The 26,453-nt window shown below is 42.1% G+C and overlaps 1 protein-coding gene across 3 annotated transcripts in view; it reads left to right on the forward strand.

Moving 5' to 3' along the window:
• Positions 1–1,954: 1,954 nt before the first annotated feature.
• SMAP2 (small ArfGAP2) overlaps positions 1,955–26,453 on the forward strand; it is a 45,209-nt gene continuing 20,710 nt past the window's right edge. The window contains exon 1 of one of the 3 annotated variants that reach the window (XM_034650029.1): positions 1,955–2,460. In XM_034650029.1, the coding sequence (XP_034505920.1) occupies positions 2,358–2,460 (103 nt within the window). In that variant the 5' untranslated portion in view covers positions 1,955–2,357. Of the gene's footprint in view, positions 2,461–11,825; positions 12,702–26,453 lie in introns of those variants that run through there. The other 2 variants (XM_002927563.4, XM_034650030.1) reach the window with 2 other exon arrangements.

The raw sequence follows: 26,453 nt of genomic DNA on the forward strand, positions 1-26,453 counted from the left end.
GTTTCCCAGAGTCCATAGTCTCTCATGCTTCCTTCCCCCTTCTGATTACCCCCCCTTTCTTTATCCCTTTCTTCCCCTACCGATCTTCCTACTTCTTATGTTCCATAGATGAGAGAAATCGTATGATAATTGTCTTTCTCTGCTTGACTTATTTCACTTAGCATTATCTCCTCCAGTGCTGTCCATGTTGCAGCAAATGTTGAGAACTCGTTCTTTCTGATAGCTGAGTAATATTCCATTATACACAGTATTCTTGAGAGGAGTTTGACATTTTTTTTTAATACAACCAATCTTTATGTTTCCAGGGTTTCTGCTTATGATTTGGGGTCTAGATCTGAGTGGGAGCTGGCCAAGAGAAGAGGAGAGATGAAGTGGGTCTGAGAGATGTGGAGTAAGGTGTGGTCTTCGGGGCAGGGGGAACAGCAAATAGAAGCCCAGAGGGGAGGAAATTCCTAACTCTTAGAAGAACTGAAATTGCATCTGGCTGGAGGGCAGAGGGAGGAAAAGTGTGAAGTCAGAGTTTTTCCCTTCTCTTATATATCATATTAGAAAAAGAGTCTTCAGGGGCACCTGGGTGGCTCAGTCGTTAAGCAGCTGCCTTTGACTCAGGTCATGACCCCAGGGTCCTGAGAGCAAGTCCCACATCAGCCTTCCTGCTCAGCGGGGAGCCTGCTTCTCCCTCTACCTGCTGCCCCCCCTGCTTGTGCTCTCTCTCTGTGTGTCAAATAAATAAGATCTTTTTAAAAATTAAAAAAAAAGAAAAATAGTCTTCACACCTGGTATTTTTACTATTTGTCATACTTTTCAAATCATTTTTTTAAAGATTTTATTCCTTTATTTGGGAGAGAGAGAGAGCGCGTGCACAGTCAGAGGGAGCGGCAGAGGGAGAGGGAGAAGCAGGCTCCCCACTCAATCCTGGGACCCTGAGATCATGACCTGAGCTGAAATCAAGAGACAGCTCCTTAACCAACTGAACCACCCAGGCGCCCCAAGAAAAGGACTATTGTGGAGGAGTTCTGTGTAGTGAAGGTGGTTTTGGACACAGATGTTTATTTTCTATTTATTTATTTTTTTACGGACTTATTTTTTTGGGGGGGGGAGAGAGAGAGCACAAGAAGGGGGAGCTGCAGGCATTGGGGAAGTAGGCTCCCCACCGAGCCAGAAGCCTGATGCGGGACCCTGGGATCATTACCTAGGCCGCCAAAAGCAGACGCTTACCTCACTGAGCCACCCAGGTGTCCCTGGACACTGATGTTTAATGGTCATTTTAAGTAGTTCTCTATTGTGTGTTTTGCTGTAATCACCCTTCCTTCCACCACATCCTTCCAAATAACCTTCAGTGAAAGTCTGCTGCACAAAACTGCACTGTTTGGGGAGGATTTAAGAAATGAAAGAAAGTATCCAGGCACCAGGTAAACAATATCCAAAGATGGCAGGAAATCTAATGAACAGAGGAACCCAGAATTCAGTGGGAGCAGGGACAGGTGATCAGAATCCTCTGAAAACTTGGGGAGGAGGTGCTGTCCCCCTTATTCTGGATTAGGAGGTTGGGCTCTCCATCTGGCTGTTGAAGAAAAGAATAAATTGGATGACTTTGGAGCAGCCATAAGCCTCAGGTTACATAAGAATGATAAATATTTAACTCATAGAGACGTTTTGAAGATTATACTGGGTTAATTCATATAAAGCGCTTAACACAGAGCCTGGCACCTAATAAGAACTCAGCAAATGTTAATTGTTGTTTTCCTTCACTTTCTTCCACTCCCTACACTAGCTTTCTGTCAGGCTCCATTCATTCTTTTCCAAGGACACGCAGGAGGCGTGCCCACTCCTCCCTCCGCCCACCTCAAGCACCGCCCCTCACTTCTGCCCGGATTGGTTCCTGAGAGGCGGAGCCGAGGGAAGAACCCTGTGCGACGCGGTAGGGGCGGGGCGCATGCGCGGGCTGGGCTGGGTGGAGGTGGAGAGGAAGAGCTGCCGGAAGTAGGCGGCCGAGGTGGTGGCCGAGCAGGCGGCAGCTGCCTGGGAAACCGAGGCGCGGGACGCAGACAGGCCGGCGCGGAGCGGGGGTTCGTCTCTGCGCGCCCCGTTTGCCTGAGCTGAGCGTCTCTAGTCCGGCAGCCTCCTCTGGACTCGGGCCTTTCCCTGAACCCGCCAGGGGGCACCGCACTGAGGGGCTGCAGAGTGGGGGGCGGGCGCGGCTTACGAGAGAAGGGGCGCCGGGCCGAGGGGAGGGATTTCCCCCGCTCAGGAGGTGCCCCTGGGCGGGGGACCGGGAGTCCTCACCTCCCGACTGAGGCAGGGGTTTCTGGGGAGGGGAGGGCGCGTCGCCCTCTGCCCCCGCCGGCACCCTGGCCATGACGGGCAAGTCGGTGAAGGACGTGGATCGGTACCAGGCGGTCCTGGCCAACCTGCTGCTGGAGGAGGATAACAAGTTCTGTGCGGACTGCCAGTCCAAAGGTAGCGCATCCCTCCCGGCGGCGAGGGGTCCAGCCTCCGGCCGCGTCTGGGAGGTGGCCTGTGTGGGGAGGGGGTTTCTGGAGCTTAGGCCGCCCGAATCCTGTTAAATGGTAGCGCGTGCTCCTCTAGCTGAGGAGGCTGCTGGCTGTTCTGCGGCGCCGGATCTCGAGGGCGAGTGTGAGTGCTGGGGGAGGGGGCGGTGATGGTGGGGGTGGCAGTGGCGTGGTGTGTGCAGGTGAGAATGTCTGTATGTCGGGGCTCCGAATGAGTTCTGGGCCGACTGTCATTCCAGAGACAGCCCAGAGCTCACCGCCTTCCACTTGCAAAGCTGAGGGGTGAACTGCAGTGTGTGTGTGTGTGTGTGTGTGTGTAGGCGGCGGGGGAAGAGGCAGAGAGAGGGGGAGGAAGAGAAGGAGGGAGGGGGAGGACGGAAGTGAAATGACGGCAGGAAAACCGCTTAAATAATGTTTTAAGGTGGTGATTGTTGCTGCCCGCTATTTGCTTAGCAGCTCCTTCTGTCGTTTTACAGTTGCTGAGATCTCACAGAGCGCATAGGTGGCTTTCTTCTTCCTGGATGTGTGAAGTGGGAACCTGCCGTATGCGGTGACACAGTGCGGATTTCTAGACAGCCTAGCCCTGGCCGGGGAGTGCGTTGGAGGCCGTGTGTGTGTGTGTGTGTGTGTGTGTGTGTGTGTGTGTGTGTGTGTTTGCGCGCGCGCGCGTGCGGTGGCAGAGACTAGCAGATTGTGGCTGTAGTGCAGGATCCGTTTAATCAGTGGAGAGAAGGAAGAAGGGGATGCATCAAATTTGTTGCTTCCGTGGTCATTACCCTTCCAATATGAATGAAGGTGAAATGTGAGCATTGTAAATTGTTAAAGACATTTAGCCTTTGTTTGCTGTGCCCTCAAAGATGCATGATTTGATCCAATTAAAAATGAGTATGATAGGAAAGCTTGGTTATAAGTGAAAGCTTGGTTATTAACACTCAAAATTTGTAGATACAAACTTCTGTAAATATTTTGTTTCCTCATTTTCTTTCTGAAGTCTTTGGGTTGTAATTGGAGAAGTTGGGAAAATTCTTTTCCCTTTGGGGAGAAGGGCATAGTTATATGTTGGGAGCTATTGTGAATTTGCTTCTGTTCGTAATTCAGTGGATAAAATCACTATCGTTTGCCATATTGCATACTGGTTGCATAGTATACAGCAAAGATTCAAATGTATTTGTGTTTATCAATATTGAGAAAGGAAGGACATGCCTAATTGATGCCGTTAGGTAATTACCTTTTATTTTAGAAAAATAAGGTTATGTAAGGAGAACATTGATTTAAACACCTAGTATATACTTTAATGTCCTCTGCCAATAAATGGCCTGTACTTTTAGGAAAGCTTGTCCCAGGCTTCTTTCCTGCATTTTTTCCTTAGCCAGAATTTGCTTTAAAAAGTATTTTGGGGGGCGCCTGGGTGGCGCAGCCGTTGGGCGTCTGCCTTCCGCTCAGGGCGTGATCCTGGAGTTACGCGATCGAGCCCCACATCAGGCTCCTCCGCTATGAGCCTGTTTCTTCCTCTCCCCCTCCCCCTGCTTGTGTTCCCTCTCTCGCTGGCTGTCTCTGTCAAATAAATAAAATCTTTTAAAAAAAAAAAAAGTATTTTGGAATCCATTTATGTTGAGTAGGTTAATTTCTTTTTTTTTTATTAAAATTTTTTTTTATCATATTATGTTAGTCACCATACAGTACATCCCTGGTTTTTGATGTAAATGAGTAGGTTAATTTCTTATAGTTGACTCTTGTTAAATCTTGTCCTAGTCTTATTGGAAGATTCAGTTTAAAGTTTAGGAGTATATCTCCTGGCTTTACTCAAATTCCCTGATGTCCTAGTTGACAGATCTTGAGTCACAGTGAAGCAACCCACTAGAGTGAGCATTGCTACATTTGGGATGCCATTTTGATGATCAGCACTACCCCCAACTCCCCATTTCTCCTACCACTCATACTTACTCATATTCCAATGAAATATAGCATATGGAAGAGAGAGCTTGATTCATCAGTTCTTCCCCCAAACTTTCCATTGCTCATTATCAATAACATTACTGGGGATCAGATAATGAAACATTAGTTAATTCTTGAGAGCTAATAACTGCGGGATCATAAATTTTATTAACCACTATCAATGGTAGAATCCTGGTTCCTGAAACGATGTCTTTTCACAAATGAGTTTTTCATTTTGGCTTGGTGGCTTCATTGACTTGGCCATTGTATTAAACATGAAATGACAAGGTGTCAGTCATCTTTCAGTTCAGTTAAGTAACATGTTGTATAGGCCTTAGTTTATCCAGTTTGTGTATTATCTGGCTTCTTCCACACTTTCAACCCTTCTCACTCATTTTCCTTCTCCTTTTCCCTAATTTCCATTGTCATAATGATCATACAGACAACTATGGGATCATGGGAGGAAGAGACACTTGTACCAGATTAAGTTACCTGTTAACTCTGGTAAAAAATACACATAGTGGGAGGAGGTATTTAAAAACTCTTGGGTTTGGAAAATGAGATTTGGATCTGAGTTTATCTCCGTGTCTCATGTTGTTTCTTAGAAAATTGAGAGCTAATTGTACAGGACCTGGTGAGTGATTGCTAATCTATTAATATTAAATCAGATGATGTAGCCCTGGGCTGCAGACCTGTGTATTTTTCTGATGTTCTAAAATAACCCTTTGGCAATGGCTCTTCTTTTAAAATCTTATACTTGTTTAAGGATGTTATTAGCTTTGGATATGTAATGTGAACATCAGAGTAGACAACAAGCATGTGTTTTCTTTACATAGTACGAGTTTTGTTGGTCCTGGGATTTTTAACTCTCTTGAGCATAAGACTCACTGGTTTCTGGGACCCCTAAGGCATTGAAGTGATTCCTGTGTGGCATAGAAAGCTGCTTAGATACTGCCTTTTAAAAAATGCTTTGGCTTACTTTTAAGCCCAGAGATATGGTTTTCTCATCACCCAAAGACATTGTGACCTTTAAGGGTAAATTTTTGAACTGACTTAAGTAGTGATAGGACTAAGGACAAACATACTGAAACTTCCAGATATGTCAGTGGTAACTCTACGTGGTTTAGGCCGGGTCCCATTTTTGGATAGACCCTTGTGAGGTTGTACTAGTCCAAGGCTTACTCTTTAGCTCTGCGGTTCCATATTTTATCAGTGTGCCTGGAATAACTCCTAATCAACCTCTTCAGAGACTGGTTTAAACTAGGCACTATCTTATTTACCATGTAAGGATCTATCTTTCTGATGACCCGAATACCTGTGTCCACTATTGGGATATTACTTTCTCAGTATCAAGATTTGTAAAAAAATTGAGAGCTTTTTAATGAGCAAGAATTAAAGTAGAAGAGATATGATGGTCTTGTGGAATATGTACTTCGGACTGTGAAACACCACCTGAAATTCTGGAGTTTGACAAAAATGTTGTAATATTTTGTACTTTTCCCTTCTGTGACATCTTATCTCTGAAATGTTTTACCTTGAATTACCTAACCATTGCCTCTGTTCCAGTTTCCATTATATACCCTTAAATTTAAATTTGCTCTTTGGAAAAGGTGGCACTTTCATGTGTTCAAAATATAGGAGGTTCAGAGGCGAATATATACAATGAAAAGTTGTGTTCTTATTCTTGATCCCTTAGCCACCATTTTCCTTTCCTGGAAGTAACCACTTGTGGTAATTTCTTATGGGACTTTTAAGAGATAATATATGCACAGGCAAACAACTACATTTAAGTATATTCTTTTGCAGTGCTTTTATGCATGTAGTAGAGTATTGCGGTTCGTGGCACCTTGCAGTTTTCAATCAACAGTGTAATGTGGAAAGCTTCAGAGTGCTCTCTCCATGCACACCGAGGAGCTTCTTCATTCTTTCAAGGGATTTTTCTAAGGCTATACTTAGGTTTTCTTGATTAAGTTGAAAGATATGCCTAAGTGATTTAGAAACATCTACTCTTGTTGAAGGCATCTTAGGAAGTGTCCTAGGCCCATCTGTAGCTCATATAAGCCCACCTTTCAGGTGGCAAAGAGTCAAAGTAATGGAAGGGGCTGTAGACTTGATGTTGAAATGTTCATTTAAACTCCTTCACTCTGCTTATTTTTGCTTTGTGACTGTCAGCACTGCACTGAACTTTCTCAGTTTAATTTTCCTCATTTGAAAAATGAAAGTGCCTGGTAACTAAAGTGTTACACAAATGTAAGCGTTACTTATTACCACCATTGCTGGTTTTATTTATTCTATCTTGGTTTTATTTGTTTCGCTTTCTGACTTTATTCCCTTAAATACTCTGGTTACTGGAAGCCATGGTTAGAATGACTCACCCAATAATTCCCTAGTCTTTAAGCCAAAACCATTTCCTATATATGGGGGTTCTGGCATTCTTGCAGATATACTTTATGGTACCCTTGAGGATGGTCTCTGGATATTTCCTCACTCTTTAAACTTGTATGAAAGATTAGACCAGGGAATCTTTGTGTAGAAATTTTCTACAGTAGTCCTAAATTTTAACTCCAGTAAATTAATCGCTAGCTTTGCTTTATATTTGTTTTGTGTTGATAGATAGCTAAGTCATTGCTTTTGTTAAGTAGCATTCCTTAGAACCATGAACTTTCCTATCAATGTTTAAATTATTTTACTTGTATCTGTGGCACCTTTTGAGAGGTTAAAAAAAATTCCATCAGCTCTAGACAACAGATGTTTTGTGTCCATCTCTAGTTGGTAAACACCCTTCTCCGGCCTAGATCAAATAACTTTTCTGGGTTTTTACAGCTAATGCACCTTAACTCAAACAGTCATGGTTAGGTTGACACAGTTACACTGAAAGTAATTTATCAAAGTCCTCATTAGATTGTCTTTTAATATCAACTTGTTAAGCCTGTTCCCTGGGAGATACTTTCCTATTTGTTCTTCTGTCCTTTAAATATCATTCATTCTGTGGCAGAGGGATAGAAAGTAGAAAATGCCTTATTGTTTAGGGAGAACTCTGCAAACCTGCAATCCCACACTATATATATTCATTCTGAAAATATTTGTTAAGCACTTACTTTGTGTCAGACACTGTATCAGGATATGTGGTAGATTTAAAGACGTGTCTTTGGTCTGAAGGATCGTGCAGTTGAATGGGGAAGCAGATGTGTAAACTGATAAGTGATGCAATGTAGTATTATCATGATGGCATTGTGTGCAGGGAGAAATGAAAGCTCTGGAGAAAGCAAACTAGTCTGCCTCAGGAAGTCGTGACTTCAAAGAGACAAGTAGACTGTGTCTTGAATGATAAGCATGACTTTGCCAGGTGAATTTAGGGGACTTGGCATTCTAAGCAGAGGAAACAGAATACCTCAGACGTATTGAGTGTGTGTGTTGGTGGGGGGGATTCTCTAGTATACTTCAACTACATGTTGGGGAGTGGCAAGGGATAAAGGTAGGTGGGGGCCAATAAGATTAAAATCCTAGCCCTGTAGTTGATTTGCCGTATAGTATTAAGATTATGAATATGCTTTAGACTCTCTGTTGTGTAAGAAGCCCACACTATTGGAAGTCTACCTGCTACTCAAATGGAATTATAAGTATTGCATCATGAAATGTTTTCTAACTGATGAGTAGTAAGAAAGGTCTCAGTATTGTGCCCACAAGACCAACATGGAAGTGTACATGAGTACATTAAATTATCTTAGAAAAGTCTAGTGAAATGCCAGCAGTAGATATTATGTCATTTCTGGAGTTGACATTGATGTTTGAGGCTGAGCTTGCTTATGTACTCAAGTGGTCTAGGAGTGCTGAATATTTGATGTGTGCTCTTGGTTGCTCACTGCTTAGGAGGTGTAAGCAGGTAGCTGCTGCCTGATCTCTCAGTATACTTTTCAGCAAACCTATTGCTTTCCAATAAATCAGAAAACTCCTTTCTGCATTTTTCATCTGATGTCATTATGATATGTAGGTGGCAGCTTTCTTGGGCACAGTTGTCTATATAACTGTTCACCACATGAGTCATTGTCTGTTTCTATTCTTCTGCCTGAAAATTCCATCTTGGAAATGATGTCATGCAATTAGTGACTGCTGCACTTTACTCATTATGCACATTGCAGCCGGCTCTGTATGTTATGTTGATGGACCCTACCTATGCCACAGACAAGGGACAAAGGGACTTGTTAAATGGACTGAGACTCAGCTCCTCCCAATGATATACCCTGTAGAAAAGTTGCCAAGCAGATATCTGCATAAAACACACATATGTTTTATATTCTAAGCATACAGTGCCTAACTTCTGTTATTGTGTCTGCTTAAATCCTTATCACAGTTGTACTTCTGTTTGAGCAAGTGGCCAGTTTAAGTAGATACTAATTTTGAAGAAGTTCTGTATTGGCCCCTGGAATGTGACAGTTCAGCTTACCACACTGAAAAGTAGAGTAGAACACCTTAAAGTAATTCACTTTTACCAAATTCCTCTATTGTTAAAGAAATATTCCTATATTGAGAAATTTATAAAAATTATACTGTGCCACTATTAACATGTCCGCTAGAATGTGAGCTCCATGAGGGCAGGGGTGGTTGTGCCTGTTTTATTCACTGTAGTATTCCCAGCACCTAGAGTAGTGCTTAGTATAGATGTAGCTCTTAGTAAATATTTGTTTAAATGAATGAATTGATCTTGGCATCTATAAATCTTTTGTTTCGTATTAGAAGAAATCCTTCACAGGTTATCTGAATATTTGTTTAATTCTTAAGAAACCTAAGTTTGAAAACATATTTTAAAGTCGGGGACCTAGCAGAGAAACAAACCCCACTGTAGATAGTACAAGCAGAGGGAATGCGTTCTTTTTTTTTTTTCTTTTTAAGATTTTATTTATTTGAAAGAGAGAGAGCAAGAAAGCAGAAGTGGGGAGAAGAGGGAGAAGCAGGCTCCTCACTGAGCAGGGAGCCAGATGTGGGCCTCCTTCCTGGGACCTGGGATCGTGATCTGAGCCGAAGGCAGACGCTTAATAGACTGAGCCACCCAGGTGCCCCAAGTTGAGGGAATTTAATATACAGAATAGGTTACATGGATGATATAAGAGTCTAGAAGGTAAATGGGGTGGTGAGGCAACCCAGAGATTAGCAACACCTGGGAGCTAGTGTGCCGCTAAGGAAATTAGAAGGTGCTGGTGTCACCAAAGGCCAGAAGTCTGAGCTATCTGGTGTGAGCTAGAAGCATGGAAAGAAAAGCTATTTGGTGGCAGCAGGAACTGTGACCCTGTTAAGAGAGCATTACCCTGGCTTCCCTCCTCCATCTTATCATTATCGGTTACCTCCCATTGATGGAACTTACCCAGAAATTGGTTGGCAGGGGAGCCTGGAAGATGTAGCTCCCACTGACAGAGTGAAGCAAGGTGGGGGGGGGGTCCTAGTGGAAACAGGCTGAGGCACAAAGGCACTTGGAAAAAATCTCCCAAGATGGAATTCTTTCTCCTTGTAGGCAAATAGTTATTTTGGACAAGAGATAAGAAGGGTTTTCAGGTAGATACAACCTTTTGTGCTTCTAAAGATTCTTAACTGTTGCTGAAACAATAATTAGTCCCAGGAGGTAACTTAACAACCCAGTCATTGCCTAGATAGTTAGGATGTGTGTCTAGGAAAATTGTCTTCTGTTGAACCTATATCTTAATGTTGGTCGCTTTCGGGGCAGTTTATCAATTTGGTTACTCAGGATATAAGTTTTCCACCCTGTTGATCCTGGGATGCCTTGGGCATGATTGTGTGTGTGTGTGTGTGTGTGTGTACACATGTGTATGTACACGCATACATTGAGCTTGTCCCATCTACAACTGAAAGACTTGAGTCCACACATAAGATGTACAAAGAGCGTTTTGAGGATTGCAGCCTCATGGTACAGATTAGACTTTCCTTGACAGTTAAGGTAATTGCAGTTGAGCTAATTTTCCTTGTGCCACATATCACTTTAACTAGTCTTATTAGTTTGTATGGAGTTTTTCCTCCACGGCTTCAGATAGGTTAGCACTGGGGAAGGGAGGTGAGACCACTGGATCAACTTTCTTCTGGACCTGAAAAGTTTTTTTTTGTCTTATAAGGAAGGTTGCTGTTGCTCCATTTAAAGGCCAAGCTTTCCAAGTTTTTGCTTGTAGTTTTCTTCTTGATTATAAAGCGTTTAATGAGTTACGTGATAGAAGTTTGGCACCTTCTAGAAGGGCTTTTTTTTGTCAATCAGGTCACGTGCCTTTGGGCCCCTGCTACGTTAATGGAATTGGAGGAACTAGGCCAGCGAAGGTTTTCAGTGGAGTGTGAGTATGTTTCTTCTTAGGCTGTTATTTTCCACAGAGGCCACGGGTAGGGGACTCTGAGTCAAGTTACCGTATATAAAAATTGCATAGGTTTCATTGTTTTTCTCTTTCCTCCAAAAATTAATTTCCTCTTGGCAGGTATAATTCACAGATGTAATTGAAAAGTAATTTGGTTCTAAAAAGCATATCGGACTGCTTCCCAGAGTACCAGTTCTTTTCAGCCTGTTCATTTCAATTTAAGAGGTACATCTATGCATTTTTGAAGTCTCATGTTTGGTAATTACAACATTTTGCTACTGTATTTGACTCTTCCATTTTCCAAACTTTCTCCTTCCCTACCCCACTCTTCTGGCTCCTGTATTTCCCCACAGGCTTTGTGGATGCTGGTCCATTGATGGCTGAACTGCAGGTCCCTTCCCAGTGGAAAACCCCAGAGATGAGCCAAATCTGCCTTCAGCTGTGGCCATCCATCAGTGTAAGGTTGCCCTGGCGGTTGTCTTCAGTTTGTCCAACACTCCTCTGCCGCCGCCCCCCCCCCCGCCCCGATCCTCATGTGTGGCTGAAACTTGCGTTGGAATCACACCTTTGTAACATATCACTGAGTAGTAATAAGATTTTGATATTGCTGCTTTTTTCATTTTCAAGTAATGTAAAGTAGTCTCTGACCATTTTTGTTGACCATAGCCCTGCCCCCCCCGTTTGCATATTTCCTATGGGTATTCTGGGTGCTTTTATTTATTTTATTTTATTTTATTTTATTTTATTTTATTTTATTTTATTTTATTTATTTTTTAAGATTTTATTTATTTATTTGACAGAGACAGCGAGAGAGGGAACACAAGCAAGGGGAGTGTGAGAGGGAGAAGCAGGCTTCCTGCAGAGCAGGGAGCTCAATGTGGGGCTCAATCCCAGGACCCTGGGATCATGACCTGAGCCGAAGGCAGACGCTGAGCCACCCAGGCGCCCCTCTGGGTGCTTTTAAATGCATGTAGGATACAATTTATTTAGAAAGTTTTGAATTTCATAAGTCCAATTGGAGAATGTTGATTTTTTTAAAAATTTCAAATCAGGACTTTCAAAAAAATTTCTTAATTTGAAACAATGAGAACTGGATCCCTCAAGCTCCATGTCCTTTCTCCTCACCCCAAAAATAAATGTGTAATGTTCTCGTTTTATGATGTATTGAAAACAATAAGGCAAATACGGGAGTAAGAGAGAGCTCCTCTCAGCTATAGTCGATAAGCCTAGCTAGCATAGTGATTTGAGAAAATAGAGTACCTTTACTTTTTTTTTTTCAAACAAACATGCTATCTTTCACAGCTAGTGTTGGAAAGACCATAAAATCCCCAAGCCTGTACCACACAGCTTATATCTTTAGATTCAGGTTTACTGATATTAATCCTACAATGTTACTTCCTGAAGTGCACTGAAAGTACATTTTGTTCAATCTCTTCCTCTTTCCTTGCCTTACTGGAAGTCCCCCAATGTGTAGATTTAGAAATGAGTTCTCTAGTGTTTCAAGCCTTGAGTTAAACGTTTTGTCTTAATATTGTTAGATGATTGCTTTTGTTCTTATGCCTTCAAAAAATAATTTCTTACAGAATTTTCTGTGTGAGCTGGTAACATCTTATGCTGCAATATAAAGCTTGTAAAGGAGCGGGTGCTGGTGTCTTCTTGTTGATACTTTACCACTTGGGTTATAACTGACACAAGCCCTTCACTGAGAAATAGGAAGGAAATTCCCTGTTCTTACATGACACTTTTATTCAAAATAGCAATAAACAGCACAGTTACTGGAAACCAATTTAACGTGACAGCTGATTTGAGAAAGAAAGAGTGAAAAGATTCGTGCTCTTCTGCTATGTTGAAAGCATATTTGTTGAAAGAACAGCTGTTTGGAACCGGGGACCCTGTCTCTCTGAAGGTAGGCCTGAGGAGTTTGTTTAGAGGAGCTGTTTTAGACTGAGGAGAATTGTGAGAAAAACTCTTTCCTGAAGTGAGTGCTGTGTTAACATCCCAGCTTGTAGGTGAGAGAGGGGAAGAATCATTAAAGCAGCATTGGAAGGAGGATTCCAAAGCAGTTTCTCTGAGCATTGTGACTTTGTTCTGAGCCTAGTTTCTGAACAGGAGTCTGACACAAGTGACTCAAATCAAGGGTCCATACTGTGGGCAGAGTAAAAATAGGACTCAGTTTTATTAGACTTCTTTTTTTTTTTTTAAAGATTTTATTTATTTATTTGACAGAGATAGAGACAGCCAGCGAGAGAGGGAACACAAGCAGGGGGAGTGAGAGAGGAAGAAGCAGGCTCATAGCGGAGGAGCCCGATGTGGTGCTCGATCCCAGAACGCCGGGATCACGCCCTGAGCTGAAGGCAGACGCTTAACCGCTGTGCCACCCAGGCGCCCCAGTTTTATTAGACTTCTTAATGCATTGAAGAAAGAAAAAAAGATTCATTACCATAGACCAGTCATTTTTTGTCTTGTGGGATACTGGGGAGTGGGGAGGCGTGAGGGTCCTTACGCTTATTAGCTAAACATCATTAAATGCTATTTCTTTAAAAACAAACACTTTGGGGAGCCTGGGTGGCTCAGTATGTTGGGCAGCCAACTCTTGATTTTGGCTCAGGTCATGATCTTGGTCGTGGGATCAAGCACCCCCCACCCCACCCCAACCTGTCACCCCTTCAGGCTCCACGCGGAGCACAGAGTCTGCTTGTCCCTGTCTCCCCCAACCCCTGAGCTCTCTCTCATAACTAACTAACTAACTAACTAACTAACTAAATAAATAAATAAAATCTTTTTAAAAAAGTGAACACTTGTCTCTATCTCTGTCGAATAAATAAATTAAAAAATCTTTAAAAAAAAAAAAAAGGGGCGCCTGGGTGGCACAGCAGTTAAGCGTCTGCCTTCGGCTCAGGGCGTGATCCCGGCGTTATGGGATCGAGCCCCACATTAGGCTCCTCTGCTATGAGCCTGCTTCTTCCTCTCCCACTCCCCCTGCTTGTGTTCCCTCTCTCTCTGGCTGTCTCTATCTCTGTTGAATAAATAAATTAAAAAATCTTTAAAAAAAAATAAAAAAGTGAACACTATTTGTTTTCCCCCTGATTTTGAAAATTACTCATTTGTGGAAAAAAAATCTTTGGGAAATATATGAAAAAGTGTAATGATAGAGAAGATATTTCACATAATCCCCGTCATCCATTTTTTTTTACTTGCACTTATTCCATGATAATTTTTTTTTAAAGATTTTATTTACTTATTTGACAGAGATAGACAGCCAGCGAGAGAGGGAACACAAGGAGGGGAAGTGGGAGAGGAAGAAGCAGGCTTCCAGTTGAGGAGCCTGATGTGGGGCTCAATCCCAGAACGCCAGGATCACGCCCTGAGCCGAAGGCAGATGCTTAATGACTGAGCCACCCAGGCGCCCCCATGATAATTTTATGTCATTATTGTTTTGCTTAACATTTATCATAAGCATTTTTCATGACATTAAAAATATTTAAATACCTTTATTATATTCCATCATTTGAATACGTCATTATTTATTTAACTCTTGCCCAATTGTTGGATGTTTGAATTTTTAGCTTTTCAGTATTATAAATAATGCTGCAATGTAAATTTTTGTGTTGCTGTTACACTGATGGATTCTTTATGTGTTCAGAGGTGAGTGGTCACGTGGGCCCTCTAATTTTAAAAAGTTGTCAGGAAGTCCTCTGGGCTGAGCCCATGCAGAGACAACTTTGCTGTGGAGTTGTCACTCTAAACTGCTTCACTGTGGTGAACATCTGTTGAGGCAAGGAGTGGAGAGCTGTGGAGAATCCGGCTTGACCATAGGGAACGGATTTACGGAACATGATCACAGCAAGATGGGCCAAGATATATTCTTACGTCATGCACAGTCTTCCACATTATATGCTTGGTGTATGGAAATATATATGGAAATTGTGTATTGATCAGCATCTTTTGTTGTTCATACTGTCCTCCTTCACTTAACCAGTGCACTGGGAAGGTGGGTTAGAGGTCCTACATTGGTAGAAAGGGGTTAATACTACTGCATTTTTGTTTGTTTGGGGTTTTTTTTGGGTTATTATTTTTTTTTTAAGATTTATTTATTTGAGAGAGAGAGAAAAAGAGAGAGGGGCAGGGGAAGAGAGAGAGGGAGAGACAGTCTTAAGCAGATTCCGCGTTGAGTACAGAGCCCGATGCAGGGCTCAGTCTTAGGACCCTGAGATCATGACCTGAGCCGAAACCAAGAGTCGGGAGTTTAACTGACTGAGCCACCCAGGTACCCCTGGTTCTTTTTTAATAAGAGCTTTCCTTGGACTATAAACTCCATCGGGACAGGGACTGTGCCCCGTGTATATCTGTATGCCTAATGGGCAGCGTCTGGCGCACAGTGTCTGCACCTCCATCATGAACACTGTTACTCTATTAATGTGTGTTCAAATCATACTCATTGTTTGTTTTGTCTTCTGAAAGTCATCCTCATGCTGTTAACTCAGATATTTGAAGATCCCTGACATTCCAGGAAGCCGAGCAGGTGAATTTCATGGTTGCTTTGCTGTAGTTACTTCTTTGTGCCATTTCTTTTTTGTGCTTTGGCATCCGTGCTGCCTTGAAAGCTGGAGCCAGTCATGAAGCTAGTACTCTGCCCTCCCAGTAGGAGGTTTCAGTGTGACACATTATCGTGCATCTTGGGAGAAATGTAGCATGGGGTGTGAACAGGAGGCCGAAAAAGCACTCCTTTAGCCTTTTTGTGGGATGGGAGTAAATATTTAGACACTTTTCTCAGGTGCTGCAGAAATAAATAATAACTTTGCAGCAGTTTTAGAAGCTCTTCTTGTACTCACTGGAACAGGTTTAATTTGAAGAACCTTGCTTTAGCTCTTTTGAAGCTGTGATTTTTTTCCCCTAGAGTCCTGCCCTGGGTTCTTCTACACAACATTCTTTTTGCAGGATCTTTCTATTCATACGGTTGACATTTGCCCCATCCCCTTGTACCACACCTGACCTGAATCTCATTATACCCAATTCTGAAGCATCTAGTTTTGAAACATGGTAGTGTTTTCTTTTTGAAAGGGCCAAATCTTCACCCTTTGCTCTCCTCCCTTAAGCCAGGGCTGTATTGATGACTAACATTCAGCTTGCCACTGGACCAACCGTCTGTACTTTGATCCCAGAATTAATTTCTAGACTGCTGTTTGTTTGGAAATGAACGTTCTCTAGCTTGTTTGGATACGGTTGTGATTCAGTTAAACTGGCACCGATTTTCCATCTGTTTGCCATTGGTTGGGTTCCTCCGATGTGTCAGGAAAGCTGCTGCACACTGGTAGGGAGAGAATGTCATGTGTCCATGGTTTTGCGCAAGGGTTTGTTTGTGGACTCAGGTTTTGTGAAAAGCCTCCTTCTGGCTGAAAGGCATGAGCCTCCCTTCAAATAATGGAAGGGCATATTCTGCCTGGCCACTTGTTCTTGAGCTCTAGTATGATCTCCACTTCCGGTCTTCCTTTGAGGGAGAAGAATATGGGTAGGAAGGGGTGTGAATAAACGTTCATAAACAATCTCAGATGTTGGACTTCCCAGCAGCAGAGTGAGTTGTATGTTATAATAGAAAAGACCACCTAAAGAACAGATATCGATTTAGCCACCATTATTGAGCATCCACGTGTAACACACATTTGGAGGTGTATAAAGACGATTTTAATTCCAGCCCAGCTGGTGATTTCTTCAGTGAACTTGGGTAAATGACTTGACCTCTCTGGACCTTAGTTTCTCCAACTGTGCTTGGACTAGGTAATCCTTAAGGTTCTTTCCAATTTTGGAACTGTATCCAAATGTTTATGTTTGTTACAGAACAAGAGCAGAGACTCTTCCACAGAATTGGAATATTCTTATATCTCACATGCTTCAAACTAAATGGCCTAGAAATGATTCTTGTAGGGAAGGATTTCTCAGCCTCAGCACTATTGATATTTTGGATACTTCTTTGTTGAGTGGTTGTCCTGTACCCCGTAGGATGTTTACCTGCATCCCTGGCCTTGCCCACTAGATGCCGGTAACATTCTCCCCCCACCACCCCTGCCAGCTGTGACAACTAAAAATGTCTCCAGACGTTGACATTGGCCCTTGGGGGGAAATTGCTTCAGTTGAGAGGCTTTGCTCCAGAAAGAGAAAAGTGTACTGTTTGAATGTGGGCTATTTTTAATATCTTTTTTCATATTGTTCCTCTTCTGCTAATTACTGATCCTGGGGATGGAGAATGAGCAACCTCATTGGTCAAGAGCTATATCACTCTTCTTTAGTAGCTTCTTTTCAAGATAGGCCTTTCCTTTTTTTTTTTTTTTTTTAAAGATTTTATTTTCCTTAATGTGACAGAGAGACAGCCAGCGAGAGAGGGAACACAGCAGGGGAGAGGGAGAGGAAGAAGCAGGCTCCTAGCCGAGGAGCCTGATGTGGGACTCGATCCCGGAACGCCGGGATCACGCCCTGAGCTGAAGGCAGTCGCTTTAACGACTGCGCCACCCAGGCGCCCCAAGATAGGCCTTTCCTAACTGGGCGGGCTCACTTTGCGTCTTCAGTATTGTTTTCGGAATATGTGTAGATGCTGGTTGTTGCCAAGAGGAAGTTAAGGTTTTAACCTGAAGCAACCTAAAAAATGTACAGGGGCGCCTGGGTGGCACAGCGGTTAAGCATCTGCCTTTGGCTCAGGGCGTGATCCCGGCGTTGTGGGATCGAGCCCCACATCAGGCTCTATCGCTATGAGCCTGCTTCTTCCTCTCCCACTCCCTGCTTGTGTTCCCTCTCTCGCTGGCTGTCTCTATCTCTGTCGAATAAATAAATAAAATCTTAAAAAAAAATGTACAGACGTAAATGTCCCTAGAGGATGAAGACAATGACTTCTAGTGAATGAGGTTGAGCTTTTGTTATCTGAAGTGAGGTCATGAGTGATAGGAAATTCATTTAATTATAATATCAAGTTTTGAAATATCAGGTCCACCTGGCTGACTTTGAAATGATTGCCAAGCTTTTAGCTCAGCGATCTTTCCCTGTATACCTCCTCCCCACAACCTGCTGTTAGCCATTGAGGTAGTGATTAAAAATGTACTAGTTCTCTTATGAGATCTAATTTTAATACTTGTCACTTTTGCTGTAATATGTTGATTTTAGGTTGAATAACTTTGCAATCCCCCCTCCCCCGCCCCGCACCGTGCCATCTTTTCCTCATTTCTTGCAAATCCACAGTCTTAACTGGGTTAGGTACAGAATGATGCTGCTTGCTAACTGGGGTAGAGTATGTTTTGTGAGTATCCTTTCTGGGATGCTGTGGGATCCCAAAGCCATGATTGAGACACTTAAGCCTGTGTCAGTCCCTATCCCTCAGTCCTGGCAGGCTCCTGTCCATCCCAGCTGAGCCTTTGCTGGAGTAATTGCCCACATAGAGCCTTCAAGCCAAACAATTGTTCGTACTGAGATAGTCTCACTGTTTAGCTCCTAATGAAACAATCTCCTTCCTGCCCCCAATGAAAGCAGCTATTTTTTTATTTCCTCCCTCCCTTTTTGGAGATGCCATGTCTCAGCCGCCACTCTTCTATCTTATTCATAAATGGTTTAAGCAGAGTCTTTGTGCAGAGGGAATTGGCTAGAGCCAAAATATCATGGGCTAACCAGGAGACAAAGAGCATTAAGGATTTTCCCTAACTTTCTATGTAGGATATTTAAATTATCTTTGTAATTTTCTGAGTAATAAGCAATTTAAACCTCAAGTCCACATAAGAAAAATACTAGGTTTTTAAAAAGTATACTAAATTGTTACAAAAAGAAGTTTACAGAAATAAACAAAAATAAAACCCAACAACAAAACAACCATAGATGAGTGCCACAGGACAACAACAAGATGCTCTGGGAAGCAGGGCAGGAAGAAGGGGCTTGATTGGGAAAGTGGATAGAGCAAGATTTTCACAAAATGATTTTTTGCAAATACAAGTAATAGCCCAGGTACAGCTATTTATGAGAGATCCAAAGTTAATCAGGAAAGTACAAGTAGTCCAGTTTTCCTTACTGACCACAATTTAGAACCTCCAAAGTATGAATTCAGGAAGCAGAGTCCAAAGTAGAAATGATAGGTTGACCAGGTAGCTCCAGTGTGTCCCGCTCCTCTTTCCCGCTCTGGGTTGCTTCTTCTGGATTATCGATGCTTTCATCATGTTGCCATCTCTGTTCTAAAGCTCTGGCTCATATAGAGACACAAATCACTTCCTTTGATTCTTTCCCCTCAGCCCTGTTAATACTGTTTAGAACTTTTGAGTACAAAGGGAGAACAAAAACGGGAATTTATTACAAAATATACGAAGCTAAAAAATAATCACCCTTTCAGAGTTTAATTGCTGATCCTACCTTGGTTTGTTCCTAGTCCCTGTTCTACTTCCTAATCCTGAGGTCTCTGTGCCTTAGATTTATGGGACCTGTGTAGCTTCCTGGTTACTTTGCTTGATTTCTTTTTGCTGAGCACCGTGCCCTCCTCCATGAGAAAGGCGCTATCTAAGTATCCATCACTCAGGAGTTTACTCTTTAGAGAACTTGACTTGAGGTAAAAGCCAAATTAGCCTTCTTGTGCTGCGTTCACATAGGGCTCTTTTACTCATTTCTCTGTAGTTAGGCATCCAGGCCTCTTTCTGAGGTTGTTGGCATAATAAGAGACCTCATCCTCCAAGTGGAAATGTAAGTTCTCCAGAAGCAGTGGGGCTTCCCACTTGGAGGCCCAGCACCATGTACTACAACTTGTATACTGCTTTCTCATGGGAGCATTTATTTAACAAGAACTGTGTACATACTGGGTTTTTTTTTTTTAAGAAGGGAAAACTTCTCTTTTGACTGCCTTAAAATTTAGAAACAGTTTAACAGCAAAGCACATTTTTTTTTTATAGCAAAGCACATTCTAAATGAAGTAACAGTGGTTAAAAGGAAATTTAAAAATTAAGAAACAAATAATTGCAAAATGTTAATTCCCCTAAATTAATCTATGAATTTAGGGCCTAATGAATATAAATATTACTAAGTTTAGCTGGGGTGTCGTTTACTTTTTGTCTGTGTTGCATTGTTTTTGTTTGTGTGTTTATTTGTTTTTTAGAGGGGGGAGAGCCAGAGGGAGAGAGACTCTCCAGCAGACTCCATGCTGAGCATGGAGACCAGCTTGGGACTCGATCTCAGGACTCTGAGACCATGACCTGAGCTGAAATCAAGAGTCAGATGCTTAACTGACTGAGTCACCCAGGCACCCCTGTGTTGCGTTGTTTTTAAAACTACTCAACATTTATTGAGATAAATGTTAAGTTACTTTTGTAGATTTTTAAATAACAACTCATTGCATTTCCTGTATTGTTTCAAGTATCTCTACATGATCGTGTCAAACTTCAATTAATGGTTTAAGTAATAGTGGATATTTTATTTCCATCAAAGTGCAATAGTTGTACGGTCCAATTCTGGAGAGTCCAATTAATTGGAGATAACATGGTCATAAGAATGATATTAAGCAGTATCTTAGGAATTATAATGAGAGCAAATGTAGCATCCATTAAGTAACAGCTGTTTCCTAAAAAGAGATAAATCAAAATTACTTTTAAAGAGAGAAATAAGCCAATGTCCCATGGATGACTGTGGATGTTCAGGGGGCAGCTGCTGGAGAAGCTAAATCAAACCTGCTTGTGACCCTAGGTCCTTCGGGCCTCATGGTTTAACCCTTTCCTTCCTGGGGAACCTGATGAAGGAGAGGGATGCCCTTTCAGGCCTCCAATGGTTGAGTAGCCCCTGGGGGGAAGTTGGAATTTAAACTCTCTTTTAGCCAATTTTTGTCTGCTGTGGCCAGTTTCTTTTCTTAGCTCATTGAGCTTTCCTCTCAGCCAACAAGGATGCCAAGCAACTTTGTTGAGCTTTTTTCTCATGGGACATAATCCATCTTTGGCAGAGGAAGTGTTTCTTTCCAGTTCTCTCTCTAGGTCTTTGGCCCTCTTTCCATAGGAGCTGCACTTCTGGTGTATACTGCTGATGTTTTCTTACACTTCAGGAAGTTTCTTCATTTCTAAGCAGTATGTTACCTCGTTGATTAGCTTTCTGCACATTTTATTATATGTTCTTGCTGTAGTTGGGTCAGTGTTTGAAGTTTCAGCTGAAGCTCTTGAATTTCACTTTCAAGCTGTGAATCTTCAGACTGCAAAGATGCTTGCTCAGTTTGGCAATTTCTCATTGGACCTGTAAGCTCTTTTTTCATTTGATTTTCTTCACATAGTTTTTTTACATGTTCCTTGCTTTTTCCCTTCAGGCCTTTTTAAGGGGACATTTGAGTCATGGATGAGTTTCGTCAATCGACTTTGGACTCATAGTCTAGGTGGTCTCCATTTTCTGATCCACTCTTTTGATCTAATCCCAAATTGCCATCATGCATAGATCTCTAAATAGAGCAGGCAGGTTTATCATACCCAGCACAGGTTTAGTCAGAGATTTTTAGCTGGCTCTCTGTATCATTTACAACCTTTTTCATTTGTGTCTTTGAGTTTTCAAGCATTTTTTCCCTTTTGTTTCCATGCTCTTTGCTTCCACCCTGCAGCTTCTTGGGAAAGCAGCTCTGGGCTTTCCTGAAGAGAAGTATTTTCAACCATACCATCCATTCTTTTTCTCTGAAGTTGCTCTACATTCTTTTGAGATGCTTTTAGTGGTTTTGGCGCCAGTCATTCGGAATTGGAGAGATTTTGATGTGTCTTTGAGTGACCGTGTGGGTGTCCTTGAAGGCAAGCCATCATCACTGCATGAAATGAAAGCTTAGGGGGCTCACTTTTCTGTTCTTTTTCAAGAAAACCTATTGTGTCTTCAAGTGAAGAGGGGGCCGTGTTCAGATTTGTATTTTTTGCCATATTCAATGTTTGTAACATCAGCGGACTGGCCTCCACTGGAGGCATCAGCTTGTGTAATCAGCTGAATCTTCTCACTGACTTCGTGAGATTCTTCAACCCTGGGCAGAAAATCTTTTGACTAGGTCTTTTTCCCTCCTTAAAATATGTTGGCTCTTTACTACAAAAACAATCATAGCAGCACACAGACTCTCCCAGGGAAACCCCAAGAGACTTGGACCTTGTCTCAAGCTTTCAGACAGGACCACCAAGAATACCGCACAACTGCTCCAGGACTGGCTGGAGGCTGTCTGGTTGGAATCAGGGACTCACCTCGCCCAGGAGTCTCTCTGTTTGTGCCCCATTCCTGAATGCGAAAAAGGCCTCTGGGTGTCTGTGGGTAGGATTTACCTTCAGACATTTCTCTGTGTGGCTGGAACATAGCAGCTAGCACCTGTACACATAGTTTTAAGGGGAATTGATGTCTTCATTGGTATATAGAGGTGAAGAGAGGAGTAATAAGAATTGATTCTAGAAAGGCCCAGATCAGGCAAGAATTTAAGCCACACTTAGGAGTTTCAAGTTCACTTGACCATAGGGGTCCAGTTACATGTCTTTGAATGGGGTGATAACATCATCGGAAGATACCTTGCCAGAATGTCCTTTTCAGAGAAAAAAAAATAAAAGAAGAGGCCATACTAGGGCCTGCCCTTTCCCCTCTGAAGTGTTCTGAGGAGTTGAGTAATAATGGTACAGGTCGTTGATTTGGTAGTTTTTTATTACCAGAAACATCACCTAAGTATATACTGGTTGTCATCTGCTGCCGGGACAGACAGAAGGGAAGGGTTACAGCCTGACCTACAGTGAATCCCACCCACTCCTAACCAGGAGAATAAGACTGGCATGGACCTAAATTCACTGAAAGTTAACTGCCTTCCTTTAGTCTTTTCAGAGTAGCTCAATGAATTTTAGAGATACCGTTTCTACCTTGGAAAAGAGGTAGGGTTCAGAGATACTCTAATCTAGGTAAGGAAATTGACTCTTGGAGAAGTGAATTGACTTGCCTGAAGTCAAACAGCTGATTAGTGGCACAGCTTAGATAACCCCATCTTTAACTGTGTGACTAGCCGGAGCTAAGTAAATAACATGAGATATGTACAAGCATGTTTTGGACTAGTTCAGAGCAAGTCCTGGTTTTGCTAGGATATCAAAGAAATGAATAGCCACCGTATAAAGTTGCTGAGGAAAGCTGTTGCACCCAGCTGTGGACATGTGCCTTGTTTTGGCCCCTGGCCCTTTGGCTAGGTTATTATTTTGGACTGATTCCTCTAGGCTCTTTTGCAGTTGTATTTAATTTTTTGGTCTTCCCTTGTCCAGGGCTGAGCAAAGTCAAGGCAAATCCAGGTCTGTAAGCACTGCTAACACCTACGGAAAGAAGAATGCCTGCTTCCCTGTTGATTTCTAAGCTTTAATGTCTTTAGAGAAAAGACATTTTAAGTTAACTGCTGAAATAGGTTTAGATGTAGATTGATTAATCATTTCATCAGTGAGTGCTCAGCAGTGTTGTACTTCACTAACCTTTCTTGGGGGTTACCTGGTAGGATGATCTTGCTCTGCTTCGTCTCCACTGATGTCATTGCAGTCTGATGGCTATCTCTGTTCTGTCACTGACCTCCTGGATTGAGTTGGCTCATCTGTCTCGTATTTGGTTGGGTTTATGAGTAGCTGCTATTTTTTTTTTTTTTTAAGATTTCATTTGTTTATTTGAGAGAGAGAGAGAGAGCGGGGAGGAGAAGAGGGGGAGGGAGAGGGACGAGCAGACTCTGCACCGGGTGTGTAGCCTGATATGGGGCTTGAGCTCAGGACCCCGAGATCATGACCTGAGCTGAAACCAAGAGTTGGATGCTTAACTGACAGAGCCACCCAAGCACCCCGGAGTAGCTGCTATCTTAAGTTCCATCTTTATCTTGCATACCTTGTTATTTTATATAAATATGGGAGGAGTCTAGAAGCAGCACTAAGAGATAAAAAGGCAGAGTAATGGGACTCAGTACTAGGAAGGCATCTCTAACAGTGATTGCCATCTAACAGTAAACATGACTACCTTTTGAAATGGTACATAACTGACTTAGCACTGGCGCTGTTCAAGGAGGACCCAGATGGTCTCCTGTAGAAGGATCTCCTGCATTCAGTGAGGGATTAGACTCAGTGACTTCTAATGTTCTTTCTACCTCTGATTTCCCAATTTAAAATTCCTTGGTGTAGTATTTACCTTTATAATCAATCTCAGAAGTGTTTCAATTTGCTTTGTCTCAAACATTTAAAAAGCTTAACTTCTGCTTTTTTCAAATACATGAATGTGGACAGTGTCTCTTTTTGTAAAAGGAAACAGCATTCTTGCAAGACAGACCGGATGGAAAGGAACTTCTCTTGCAGAACATTCTGAGAGCAGAGGTCGATTGAGTAAGCCCTTATGTTGATCTGATGGTTCCTTAAAATGTTCACGCAGACAGAAATTCAAAGTTACTGTTTGCTGTTATTTTAGAAAAGGGAACTAAATGAGTTTTGTTTTGTACAGATGAAAATAGGCTCTCAGCAGCCTTATTCAATTTCTCCAAGATGGCCCTGGTGTTTCTGTGTATTCTTTGTAGTGAATAAGGGGGTGAAGGGACATGATGAGTGGAACTGAGGTAACTATCATTAGAATTGTTCTTCAGGTAATCACTGCTTCCTCATCACTTCGACTCCCAAATTTTGTGTTGGAGTTGAAGACGGGCCAAGTCAAATAACCTCTGTTTTCAAACCAGAGTTTGTTGATTTAGCTTCTTCCTCATGTGTCTGTCACAATCTGACCAGTTTTCGGTGCCAGTCACGGGCTCCACACACTGAATTTGATTCAGTTCTTTAGGTTCATCAAGACGTAACATCTTCATAAATTGATTATCTCACGCTGTGTTTTCAGAGCCATCGAATGTCAAGCAGGAAGGGACCCCAAAATTACCTACAAATCAGCTAGTAGACCTGGTGTAGAAGTGACCTTGGGGCTCGTGGTTTGCCCATCCACTGTGCAGGGGTCCTGTCTCTGCCACGCCTGAGAGATGCTCATCCAACCTCTCCTTGAACACCTGCACTCACTGGACTCTGCCGTTTCTGGATAGGCTGCATTTGTTTTCACACAGCCTTAATTGTTACAGGTTTCTTCCCCAGAGTGTGCTAGTTCAGCCTCTGGAGCCTCACCAGAGTAACCTAATCCCCTTTCTGTGTGGTAGCTTCACCTTTAAGGTGTTTGAAAACATCTTCTCCCTTCATTTTGCAAAACAGGAAAAATAATTATATACTTTTATCTTATTGGTGACTTCATTTAACAAATATTAATTTTGGATGTACTATTTGCAAGCATTGTGCTAAGTATTTGGGATAAACGATGAAGGAGTGTGGTCCTTGCCGTCTAGAGCTCACAGTCTATTTAGGGCAAGAGAGACTTGTAAGCAACTAGCTATAATAAGATATTAAGTATTAGAAGAGAAAGCATACAATGACTGATAACCATAAAGAAGGTCAGGATTTATTGCATTAGAGGGCTTCACAGAGGAGGTGACACTGGACTAGATTTTGAAGTTTGTGAAGGAGGAAATGGGGAGAAAGCCATTCTGGGTAGGAAGAATGGTGTAGGTAAACAGGTGTGAGTACATGGCAAATTTCAGAACGATGATTTGCTCAGCATGTGTAAAGTATAAGCTTCTAGAGGTTTTTATATGTCATGTAAAGGTGTTTCAGCCTCTCCTGCAGCCAATAAGGAGTCATGGATGGCTGTGTTGTTTTTCAAATATCTGAATACAAGTTCATTGCAAACAATTCAGTGAATACATAAAAATATATGGAAAAAAATAGATGTTTCACAACCCTACTACCCGGATATAATAGCTTTTAATATTTTACATATGTTCTTCTAGACATTTTTCTGTGCATATGTATATATTTATTCACACTCTTAAAAATGGAATTGTTCTGCATATACCGTTTCAAAACTGGATTTTAAAATTAGTATAATATGGGAGCACCTGGCTGGCTCAGTTGATGGAGTATGCAACTCTCGATCTGGGGGTTGTGGGTTTGAGCCTCATGTTGGGTGTAGAGATCGCTTAAAAATAAAATCTTTAAAAAAATTACCATAACATGGACATATTTATATATTAGAAAGTCACAACATTTATGTAATCTGTCATTTCTAATTTTTAGTAAATCATTCTTAATATATTAATGAATGTTCTTAATGTTCTGAGGAACTGTGCTATGTACGCTCTGGGAATAGGACAGCAAACATCACAGGTCTGCTGTCTGCTCTTGGGGCACTCACGGTTTAGTGGAAAAGACTTGTTAAACCGGGGTGCCTGGGTGGCGCAGTCGTTAAGCGTCTGCCTTCGGCTCAGGGCGTGAAACCAGCGTTCTGGGATTGAGCCCCACATCAGGCTTCTCCGCTGGGAGCCTGCTTCTTCCTCTCCCACTCCCCTGCTGTGTTCCCTCTGTCCCTGGTTGCCTCTGTCAAATAAATAAATAAATAAATAAATAAATAAATAAATAAATAAATAAATAAATAAATCTTAAAAAAAAAGACTTGTTAAACCATCACACAAATAGAAATATGATAAAGTGTGGTACAACTTAGGAAAAAGTAAAAGGTAAATGAAAGTTTGTAACCTTTAACAAGTCCTGTCTTTTACTGATTTACACCATACTGATTTATGTACAGGTCAAATGGTGTGATATTTGAGATTTGCCCCCAAATATTCCAAGGG

The sequence above is a fragment of the Ailuropoda melanoleuca genome, chromosome 2 (assembly GCF_002007445.2).
Source record: "Ailuropoda melanoleuca isolate Jingjing chromosome 2, ASM200744v2, whole genome shotgun sequence".
NCBI lineage: Eukaryota > Metazoa > Chordata > Mammalia > Carnivora > Ursidae > Ailuropoda > Ailuropoda melanoleuca.